Source organism: Lynx rufus, unplaced genomic scaffold (genome assembly GCF_022079265.1).
Source record: "Lynx rufus isolate CCGP_SWC_20201006 ecotype Redwood Valley unplaced genomic scaffold, mLynRuf1.p SCAF_1, whole genome shotgun sequence".
Lineage (NCBI taxonomy): Eukaryota > Metazoa > Chordata > Mammalia > Carnivora > Felidae > Lynx > Lynx rufus.
Genome location: NW_025814823.1, coordinates 89,994,687 through 90,006,737, shown reverse-complemented (window position 1 = coordinate 90,006,737; position 12,051 = coordinate 89,994,687). Strand labels below are relative to the sequence as shown.

General features: G+C 46.3%; 1 protein-coding gene across 1 annotated transcript in view; it reads right to left on the bottom strand.

Moving 5' to 3' along the window:
• Nucleotides 1-9,565: 9,565 nt before the first annotated feature.
• Nucleotides 9,566-12,051, bottom strand: part of GFPT2 (glutamine-fructose-6-phosphate transaminase 2) — a 31,029-nt gene continuing 28,543 nt past the window's right edge. Inside the window, exons 17-18 of the mRNA XM_047075887.1 lie at nt 11,489-11,650; nt 9,566-9,610 (exon numbers count right to left, since the gene is read on the bottom strand). Of these exons, the coding sequence (XP_046931843.1) occupies nt 9,566-9,610; nt 11,489-11,650 (207 nt within the window). The remainder of the gene's footprint in view (nt 9,611-11,488; nt 11,651-12,051) is intronic.

Below are 12,051 nucleotides of genomic sequence, written 5' to 3'. Positions count from 1 at the left end.
CTCATCTGCCACCTGCTCCAGGTGCACAGGAGAAAACAGGGAGCCAAAAATTGCCATCATCAAGGATTATGGGAGGCTAGTAAAGCCTGGCTGTCAGAGCTGTGGCTTCACTAAGGAGCACTAGTGGGTGCTTCCCCTTGGATTAGGAAGGGGCACCCATTCCTGCACTCTCCAGTCAAGTTTACAACAGTCATCCCATGAAAAGTGAGTACCAAAAATCACTGCGCACACATACACACCTATACATATTTCGTGCTGAGTTTTCTAAAAGGATTCTGCCTTTTCTGGTTTATGAAATAACAGCGAACACTTACAGACACAAAGCTGAGGTGACAAGGTAGGGAAGGGTCTAGTCCATGCTTTGAAGAGTGCACAGAATTTTGGTGGAGACCAAGGGAGATGAGAAGCGGGGGCATGTGGGGGGTGGGGGGTATACACATGAGCATGACTGACAGCTGACCTAGCCTGCTAGCTGGAGAGGAATAGTTGAGGAAGACCTCTGGATAAGAGGAAGCCTGAGCCGAGGCTATAAGGCTAGCAAGAATGTGTTAGGCCAATGGTTTAGGCAGAAAGGGCACTGGGACCCAAAGATTCAGAAGTCAGGACCTGCATGCTGTGTTCAGGAAACCAAGGGTCACCTGGTCTTGTTGGCGATGGGGAAATATGGCCTTGAGGTGGATGGGTACTGCTGACCATAGTCCCATGGACTTACTTCAAGTCACTGATATGCTTGTTTAGCCCAGTGTGGCTTTTTTTTTTTTTTATTAGTTGACAACATTTGAAAATTGGGAGCTTTCACTTGAAAAATCTCAACTGGCAGTTTCTCTTGAATAGTTAGAAGCTCTGACAACATGGGGTCTGCATTCCCAGAAGGTAGTGGTCAGCTGGAGCTGAGTGGCAGCTGCCCCTTTAGGGGAGGCCCTTACATCACCACATCTCCTACCACTCCCTATCACCCCACTCTGGCCATGACTTCACCATCCCTTACCTGCTGGCCCTTGAGGCATTGCAGGGTAGGGGCTCCATCTCTGGAAGTCAAGGGCAGCTGCTGAGGGGTGTTAAGAAAGGAAGTGAATGATGCGATTAGGTATTTATTTTGGAAGGATCACTAGAGCACATGAAGTTTCTAGGATGAGGGGCTTATATTCACAAGACCAGTTAGGGAGCTGTTGCAAAGGCCTGTGTAGGAGAAGGTGAGGCCTGGCCTGGGGCCAGGTGTAAGGAAAGAACTGATTTTAAAACTGCTTCAAGACTTGAGGGAAATGAAAATTAAAGTCACAGTGAGCTAGCACTACACACCCGTTGTGATAAAAAAGACGGACAATATCAAGTGGTGATGACTGATGTGGAGCAGTCAGAACCCTCATCCACCGCTGGCGGAAAAACAAAATGGCTTATCCACTTTGGAAGACAGTTTGGCAATTTCTGGTAACATTAAACATACACCTGTCGTATCACCCAGCAATCCTATTCCTGGATATGGAACTGAGAAAAATAAAGACACGTCCACACAAAGAGCTGTACGTAAATGTTTATGGCAACTTTATTCAAAACCGTCAAAAACTAGAAACAGCCTATGTCTGTAGATAATCCAGCAGATGGGTAAATAAACTGAGGTACATCCATACAGTGGGATATTACCTGGCACCAAAAAGGACTGACTGACAAATGCACAACATAGATAAATACAAAAACATCATGCTTGGCCTTTGGGTAGCTCAGTCAGTTAAGTGTCTGACTTCCACTCAGGTCACGACCTCACGGTTCGTGAGTTCGAGCCCTGCATCAGGCTCTCTGCTTTCACCACAGAGCCCATTTCGGATCCTCTGACCCCCTCTCTCTCTGTCCCTCCTCTGCTTTTGCTCTCTCTCAAAAATAAATAGACATTTAAAAAAAAATCATGCTAAGTGAAAGAAGCCAAACAAGGCTACATCCTCTATGATTCTGTTTACAGGACATTCTGGAAAAAGCAAAATCAGATCAGTGGTTGCCAAAGTCAAGTGGAGGAAGTGGGGGATGATAACCAGGGGCCAGGAGGGAATATTTTGAGATGATGGGTATACTCTATTTTAATTATGGCAGTGGTCATATCACTATATGTTTATCAAATTTCAGAACTGAGCACCTAAAAGAAGGTGGCTTTTCATGTATGTAATTTTTTTTTTAAATTTTTTTTTTTCAACGTTTATTTATTTTTGGGACAGAGAGAGACAGAGCATGAACGGGGGAGGGGCAGAGAGAGAGGGAGACACAGAATCGGAAACAGGCCCCAGGCTCCGAGCCATCAACCCAGAGCCCGACGCGGGGCTCGAACTCACGGACCGCGAGATCGTGACCTGGCTGAAGTCGGACGCCTAACCGACTGCGCCACCCAGGCGCCCCTTCATGTATGTAATTTATACTAAAAAACTTGATGTAAGGAAAAGATGTCCATTTAAAAGACAGAATTGTCCTGGGGCGCCTGGGTGGCTCAGTTGGTTAAGCATCTGACTTCGGCTCAGGTCATGATCTCACAGTTCATGAGTTCAAGCCCTGCATTGGGCTTCGTGCTGACAGCTCAGAGCCTGGAGCCTGCTTTGGATTCTGTGTCTCCCTTTCCCTCTGTGTCTCCCCTGCTCATGCTCTCTTGCTCTGTCTCTCTCTCTCTCTCTCTCAAAAATAAATAAACATTAAAAAAAAAAAAAGAGGCAGAATTGTCCATCCTAGAGGTAGGATGTAGGGGTGAGTCAGGAGGAGGAGTCAGGGAGGTTCCTGACTTGATTTTTGGGGTGGGGGACTTCTGGCCTTGGCCTGCTCACCCACCTGTGGAGAGGAAGGACTTATTGAATGTGCATCCCAGCTGCCCACCTGCTTTCTATCACCTCCCCCTTTCCTGTCACCTTTAGCCTTGCAGCTCTGGCTATGTGCCCTCTGAGATGAAGGCCACTGGCCATTCCTTTTTCCTGAGACCTCACTGCTCCCTGCTCCTCCCTTCCCCGCTTTGCACTTGGTTCCTTGATGGCACAGCTGATACCACCCATCTGGCAGACACTATCCACTTCCCTGCCCCACAGGGGAGAAGAGAACACAGGAGGGAAGGAAGAAGAGCTCAAGCTCCACTCCCTGGCCTGAGGCTGGCCCAGGGGTCACAGTGCTGACAGGTTTCCTTGGCTCCAATCTCATCATCCACTCTTGACTTGCCTTGACTGGGTTCCGACTGGGCTTTCCACTTTGTTGTGCTCTTGTGGGCAGGAGGTTGCTTCTCTGAGGCTCAGTTTCATGGGGAGTGGGCATGGGTGGTGACCCCTACCTGATGGGGCTGCTGTGAGGTCTCAGGGAGAGAAGTACCAAGCTCGGGGAATAGACTGCACACAGGGACAATGAGTGTCTTCATGCTGGCCTCCTCTGCTCCCCCCTCTCCCGACCTTGACTGCTCTCCTCCCACTTCCCCATTCCCTCCCCACCTCCTCCCCACCCCTGACCAGGACCCGATGTGCCAGGGGATGCAAGCCAAGACTGTTCAGGTTGTGTGTTCGAGAAAGCCAAGCCGCACTGAACCCAATGGGGACAACTATTGGGAGGTTCCTGCATTGTTGCACCTGGGAGATCAATGGGTGGAGCCGGCCCTGGGACAACAGCCTAGGAACCTGGCCAGAGCCTTGGGAGCTATGGGCAAACGCTTCATCACATTCCTTTCTCCTCTGGGTCAGCTTCCTCCTCCCCATGTCAGCTGCTACTCTTTCACCACCCAAGGAGGGGCAGGCCCTCTGTGCCACATTAAGTTTGAAAATCCCCAGAAGAGGAGTCTGATGGGCTCCTCGGGCAGGGCTTGCATCTGTGGGCTGGGCGGTCAGACTCATGTGAAGACATGGCAGGAGAAAGGGCAGAAACAGCTGGGAAAGGCAGAAGCCAGGGGATAAGAAAGGGGGCGTGGGTGCCATATAACTGAATGCTGAATAGACTTGATCTCGTCCCCTTTTTCCAGGCATCTCCCAGAGCACCAGCAGTCCCTTGACAGCAAGGGACTGGAAAACTCTTCTCAGAAGTCTGACCAGCCCTAAAACATAAAACAAACCCTCCAGATTGCCCAGCAGTTGATCTCGGCATCAACAAGCCCCACCATGTACTCAAGAAATTTCCCACCACCTTGAACCTGCCTGGACAGCCCAAGGTCACGTGGCAAAGTCAAAACAGAAACGAACGAAGATAACCAAACAAAACTATCTTGAAAGAAACAGAGACTATGTGAAACAGGAAATTCTGAAAGGAATAATATATTGCCGGCTTCAGACAGAATGAAAAAGTATCACATCCTTGAAGTCATCAAAAACATATTTAGCACGCCTATATGTCCTTACTCTCTCAGCTGAGATGGCCTAGAAGCAATGACACCGCAGCAGCCAAAGCACACCCAGAACCCAGGAACTGTTTTCTAATGCCATTCTCCAACAGAAGAAACCAGGGGTCCTAAATCAACAGTAGCTGATTCTCAGGCTGGGGCTGGAGATGTACAAGATGAGTCTGGAGCATCTTGTGGCACAAGAAAGTAAGGAAGGGGCACCTGGGTGGCCCAGTCGGTTGAGCATCCAACATCGGCTCAGGTCATGATCTCACAGTTTGTGGGTTCGAGACCCGCATCAGGCTCTGTGCTGACAGCTTGCTCAGAGCCCGCAGCTAGCTTCAGACTCTGTGTCTCCTTCTCTCTCTCTGCCCCTCCCTGCTCACGCTCTGTCTCCTTCTGTCTCTCAAAAATAAATAAATGTTAAAAATTAAAAAAAAAAAGAAAGTAATGAAGTGCTTACGAAGTACACACACACACACACACACACACACACAGACACATGGAGGTGTATGTTGAAGGGACACAAGAGCCAACAGAAAGAGCTCCCAATGGCCACAGCTGGGACAATCTGAGCAATAAATGAAATAAGAGTATTGTATTATAACCCAGCATAAAATACATGTCCATGAGCCTATACTAATGGATATAAATGATTTAATAAATGAAATGGGGGAGAACAAACCTGTACTGAACCCCAAATAATTTATGTAAATAATCCCCTCTCAAGGAAGTGATGCATAACTTCTATCTATCATCTACCTATCTATCTATCTATCATCTATCTTTATCAAGACAGCACAAGTGAGGAAGGGGCAGAGGGAGAGAGAGAATCCCAAGCAAGCTCCACACTGTCAGTGCAGAGCCTGACGCAGGGCTCAAACTTATGGACCGTGAGATCATGACCCCAGCTGAAATCAAGTGTCAGATGGTTAACTGACTGAGCCACCCGGGTGCCACATCGCCCCACTGTTTTAAGTGTGGGGCGGGTATAATGACTTCCTTCCAAAGAGTTCAGTATGGAAAGGGAGAAAAATTAGAGTACGTGACAAGCACTACCTGAGGTAGGTGACCAAACTGACATAACAGTCACAAGACATGTTGATAGCACGTGCCCCCTCTGCATTATGAAGTAATGAGAATGGCACTTTACTCCTGGGGCTTCCTTCCTGAAACACATTACCCCAGTCTAACCATGCAAAAAGCATCAGACAAGCCCAATTGAGGAATATTCTCGAAAATACCCAACGACTGGTATTTGACAAAAATGTCAAGATCATACAAAAAAAGGAAAATCTGAGAAACAGTCACAGCCAAGAGAAGCCTAAGGAGACGTGTCATGTGATGTCAGGAAAAGGGCAGCAGAAAAAGAACATTAGATAAAAACTAAGAAATATGAACAAAGTATGGGCTGTAGTTAATTTTAAAAATATGTATTAAAAGTATATATGTCCAAAGCAAAAAATAAATAAATAAAAGAACTTTTGGAAATTAAATTGTATTGGCAGAAATGAAAACTCTTTGTAGTAAACAGGTTGGGAGAATAAATTAAATCTCCTATTTAGTAAGAGCAAAAAAGATAAGATGCCCAATAAAAAACATAAGAAAGGAGAGGCTAGTCTAGTAGCTCCAACCTCTGAAATAAGAGAGGCCAGACACACAGAAAGAAATCCACCAAAAAGTAATTCAAGGAAAGTTCCCAGAATGGAGGGGCAGGAGGTACAAGCCTGAAGTCAACACTAAGTAAGAAGATACCCAAGACCCCTTGCTGTGATATTTCAGAACACAGGGGGAGACAAAGAAGGAAATAAAAAGGTCCCCTGTATCAGAGTGACTTTGAAGTTCTTAAACTGTGAACAAGATAACAGAGCATCACGTTTACAATTCTGAAGAAAACATTTTTTTGGTGACCTAGAATTCTATGTGTAACTAAACCCCCAGTAACATGTGAGGAATAATGTCATTTATTTCTCAAGGTCTCAAAAGTTAACCTCCCAGGCTCCTTTACCCAAGAAGGATGTATTCCACCAAAATGAAAAAAGGAAACTAAGAAGGAAGACATGAGATATGGAAAGAGGACAAGGGAATCCCTCGGAGGATGATGGAATGATCCCGGGACAGCAGCTCTGCTCCAGATGTGGAGGGCAGCTGAGCTGTCCTGCCTCAGTGTGACCTGAGAGGCAGACAGCTGGTCATCACCAAGACTCCCCCCACCACTTCCATTGGACCATTCTCCTAACCCAAGGACAGATCACCCAGGAGAGCTTGGCCCAGATCCTCACCAGGACTTGGCTTGTTGTGACCGTGTGCTGCTGAGGGTATCTCCCCTCATGCTCTGCTTAAGACACACATATCACTCCCAGAAGTTCTCAGCTTTTCCCTGAGAGCCAGAGGGCCATGGCGGGCTCGGAAGTGGAAAGTACAGGGCAGCCCATTCCTTCTGACCGTACTTCTGTTGGGTACCCGGTGCACACCTCAGCCTTGCCAGACGCCCAGCTGTGGAGACCCTTTTTTTCCCCAGAGTCACTTGTGAGCTTGCTTGCCACTTCCCCAGAAGGGGCCTTGTTAGCTCCCAGTGAAGGGGAAGTCAGCTCCCGGACCCGGGAGAGTGCTCTCCTCACCCCACTCCTGGAGCTTCTGTCCAGCGGGGGCAGTGCTGCCCTCTCCTTGCACAGCTCGTGTGTGCTTGCCTTCTGTTTTTGAGACTAGGTGGTATATGACTTGGGGAGAGATACACAGGTAGAACTATAATGAAAAGCAAGAGACTGATTTGTACAAAAGTCAGAATGGTCATTGCCTCTTGGGTGTAAAAATGAAATGTGTCTCTCTAGGTCTTGTCCAGATAAAAATGTTCTGGCTAGTTCGTAAAGTCTCCTAACCTCTGAAATTGTAATGACCATGGTCTGGTTAAAAAGGCAGAAACCAGCACCAGTAGTATTTCCAGCAGGACTTATGCCCTGGTTAATCTGTGGGAAGGGCTGGTGGATGTGGGTTGGAGAATGCCACTGTGGCTCCTGGGCTCCTGCCAGCCCTTCAGAAGCGGGATTCTGGGGGCGCCTGGGTGGCTTAGTCGGTTAAGCATTCAACTTCCCCCTGAGGTCATGATCTCATGATTCGTGGGTTCGAGCCCCACGTCAGGCTCTGTACTGACAGCTCAGAGCCTGGAGCCTGCTTCAGATTCTGTTCTTCAGATTCTGTTCTACAGATTCTCCTTCTCTCTCTGCCCCTCCCCTGCTCTGCTCTGTCTCTGTCTGTCAAGAATAAACATTGAAAAAAAAATTTTTTAAAAAGCAGGATGCTGCTGTAGTTGCAGGAAGCCTCTGCTGGTGGCCCCCACTGTGGGGTAGGTGAATTTTAGGCAATATTGCCATGGCAAGTGCTTTGGGGCTAAGGGCCATGGCAGGACCTCCTATCTGCTGAAGCCACACTTCTGTCTGCTTCTGCCAGGGGAGAAATAAACAACATGATTTCTCAAAAACAATATGACTTCTAAAGTATCTTCCAAATCTTCCATGATGCTTCTCACTGGTGGAATTTAACTTGGAAATGTAATTCCCAGGTTTCCAAGTCTTGTGATACAGGGGACAGCATAGAAGAGGATGGAAAAGTTAATGAGTAGCCCACAGATAATTCTGAACAAAGGTCTGATGCTATACTAGAGCTACTCAAACCGACCAGTGGTCATGAGGACATAGTGGTCATAAGGACAAGCCTCTGGGAGAGCCACTTTCATTGGGAGCCTAAAGTCAGACCCCACAAGCCTTCAGAACCCTATCTCTAGCTTCTGATCTTCCTGCCTGATTATATCAATAAAATCGGTGACCAAGATAGACTCATGGAAATAAAAAAGTATACTTTAGAGAGTTTCACATGCCTGCATGATGCTTTCAGGTTCTGGGCAGCCATCTGAAAGAGCATCACATGGTCCAGCCCCTTCCAACAGCTCTTCAGTGGACTCAATGAAGAGTCTCAAACATCCTGCATTTTGTTTCATCGTGTAAACAGTCTTCATTTTCATACAAGAAGGACGCAGGTCACAAGTGTGGGCACAGCACCATGGGCTACCAAGAAACAGGGCTTGGGGCGCCTGGGTGGCTGAGTGGTTTAAGTGTCTGACTTTGGCCCAGGTTGTGGTCTCATGGTTCGTGGGTTTGAGCCCTAAATCAGGCTCTGCACTGACAGTGCAGAGCCTGCTTGAGATTCTCTCTCTCTCCTCTCTCTCTGCCCCTCCCCTACTCATGCTTTCTCTTTTTCTCAAAATAAATAAACTTCAAAAGAAAGAAAGAAAGAAAGAGAAAGAAAGAAACGGGGCTCACTCCCACCAGACACTGCTGAGTTCCTGTCTTGAGAAGCCCTCACAATCCAAGTACACAAAAAGAATGAGAATAACAAAAATCCAAATGCACAAGCCAAAAAAGAATTGTACTGTCTTTATTGTCTTAAAATTGCATAGTATCTTGATTGTGCACGCTTTTAAACAGAGGGCAAGATAGCCCACTTGAAAACTACTTTCTTGCATGGGATATTTCAAGCTGTTTTACTATAGGTAGAAGCAGGGACCAAAAATGCTGCCTGGGCTTAAAAAGAACCATGATCAAATTTAACAGAAGTTGGAGAGTCAGAGGGATTTATAGGAGAAGAATCTGTCAAAGGACATTGAGATTTTGAAAGGATTTACAGGAGGCACAGGGAAATGGTGGGAGGGCTTCCCTGACGTCAGGGGACTGGGATTCAGGGGCAGCCAAGAGAGGGCAGGAGAGGAGAGAGGAGTGCAGGGAGGCAATGCCTTGTGCTCAAATCTGAGATGAATGCCCTCTGCCAGGAGGCTAGGGTGCATGGTCTGGGCATTACGTTGGCTACAGAAAGCCACATACTAGAAAAATAACTTAAAAGCTATACAATCATCATTATAAATATTTTGTCTTTCAAAACTAACTAGCGTTGGTTACAAAAAGGTTCACAGTTACTCTGAAGAGAGCTGTGTCTCTATTGCACAGTAGTGGAAAAGTCCGCTCTGATCCCCATGTGTAAACAATGATTCCCTTCTCCTCTGGCGACTTCAGGACACAGAGAAACAGTATCTGCTGTGAGCAAAGCACTTGGGTACAAGGCACGTGAAAGCTTGTCAAGTTCTACTGGGATCTACTTGGAACACACAGAACGCCTGCTGTTCTTCTCACTTGATGTCACCGGGACAGGCCTTGAACCACACTGCAGGTGGTGATGGCCTTCTCGGGCTCTTGTTCTCTATTCCACTGTTACAGACTTGGCCAGATTTCTGGGGAAGTCGACCTGCAACGATACATAGAAAGGAGCTGCTCAGGAGCCCACAGATCCCAGCAACCTGCTGTATTATAAAGCCTATTTTTGGGGTACTTGAAGACGAGGTGATGGGTGTTCCCGGTCACCTTTGACCATGAGCCCCTGGAGACCTGCATCTTGGAAGCATTCCTTACTCCAGGAACTTCACTCAACTATAGAAGGTTTAGTTCATTCAATATACATTTATTGTGCACCTGACGTGTCATGCTGTGTTAACCCTATTAAAAGGATATGATGCATGCTATTAAAATGCTAACTCAGCTTATCCTGTTCACGTTTCTTGGAAGGAGACACACTAAATCCATGAGGCTCATTAGTTCAGGGTGGGGGCTGAGAGGAAAATGTGATGGGAGATGGTTGATATGGTAGGCTTCAACTTTATCTGCAGTGTCTTATATTGCTTAGTTATTTTAATTTTAATTTTTTTAATGTTTATTTCATTTTGAGAGACAGAGAGACAGAGAGAGAGAAAGAACACGAGTGAGGGAGGGGCAGAAAGAAAGGGAGACACAAAATCCGAAGCAGGCTCCAGGCTCTGAGCTGTCAGCACAGAGCCTGATGCGGGGCTCAAACCCATGAACCGTGAGATCATGACCTGAGCCGAAGTGGGATGCTTAACCAACTGAGCCACCCAGGCACCCTTATTTGGCTCTTGTTTTTAAAAGAGAAACAAATAGGACAAAATGTTAGCCGTGGCAGTTCTGGATTTGTATACCACCAGGTACTTGTTACATTGTTTTCTGTAAGGTTATGTATCTTCAAAAGCTTCTCAAAATACAATTGTAATAAAACTATTTCTATATGCAGTGAATTGTAGGTTCTTCCATACTTGTTGGTGGTTCTTTTCTGGAACATAAATTGATGATATATGTTTGGAGTCTCAAGGGGCACCTGGGTGGCTCAGTCGGTTAAGCATCTGACTTCGGCTCAGGTCATGATCTCATGGTCTGTGAGTTCGAGCCCTGCGTTGGGCTCTGTGCTGACAGCTCAGAGCCTGGAGCCTGCTTCAGATTCTATGTCTCCCTCTCTCTCCCTGCCCCTCCCTGGATTGCACTCTCTCTTTCTCTCTTTCAAAAAGAAACATTAAAAAAAAATTAAAAAAGGAGTCTCAAAATGTTGAATCATTTGCTAGACTGAGGAGATATCTTAAATGTGGGAGGAAGATGTACATGCAAAGATGTTCACTGCAATTGTGATTTATGCAGATATTCTCCCAAATCAGCAACAGTTTAAATAATAGAAGACCGGCTAAGTCATTGTTATAATCCATGTTATAAGACTATGTTAGGATATTGTGCAATGATTAAATGTTGCTTACATGAAACTCAAGATGTAAGAAAATACTTGTAAATACACTCAAAAGGAAAGTGTAAAATGTCATCCTTGATATACTGTCAAAAATGTTTAAAAAATCCACATGCACAAGGAAAAGACTGGAATAAATGATTAAATTTGCTAATTAACATTGCCTCTCTGAGTGATGAGTTTAATGATATGGTCTTCGTAATCTTGCAGTCCCAAATTGTTTTCAAGGGATAGAAGTTACTTTAAAAACAGAGTTGTTTTAAATGAAATTACCTTTCCTATGAATATTTACACCACATAAGCATTTAAGAACAAAATCAGGAGCGCCTGGGTGGCTCAGGTGGTTAAGGGTCTGACTGTTGATTTTGGCTCAGGTCAGGATCTCACAGCCCCATGTCGGGCTTTGTGGAGCCGGCTTGGGATCCCCTGTCCCTCTCTCAAAATAAGTAAATAAACTTAAAAAAAAAAAAAAAAAAAGAACAGAGTCAGACTCTGGGGTTATGCTTTTCCCCTCTGGGGGATTCGGTGTGATTTTAGACATACGTCATATCCTCGGAGAACAGCCAGGTGGAAGGACAGGAGCTGCAGCGGAATCACACTCAGGATACCCTGGAGGCAGTCCACTGTGTGGGGCAGCTCGATCGTTTTATACGCAAACTTGGAACTCTCAGTGTCGTCCCTGGAGCACAGTATGATCGGCCGACCCTAGAGCGGGAAAATAGGATCACAATGGGCAGGTGGTCTCTGAAAGCAGCAACCCCTCACATACCAGCAGTTTCTGAGGTCAATCTTATTGAGGGGATAACAGTCCTCTTTTGCTTTTGTGGAATTATGTGTGAGGTGCTGTGCACGACCAGTGTGAGGGGCAAGGTGTTTGATGCTGTTTGGTGAGTTCCTCTCCCTTCCGTGGTAGGATGACTGCCATTCTGAGCCATTCATCCAGCACCCATTTGTTGAGTGGCTTCAATGTGCCTTGCCAAGGGCAGGGCATGCCCTCTCCTCACTCTGAGGGGACTCATAGCTGAGTGGTAGAAAATAAAAATGTAAACAAGCCAACCAACGAGTAACGATGAATTCCAGATGAATGCCAGAAAGGCAATAAAACA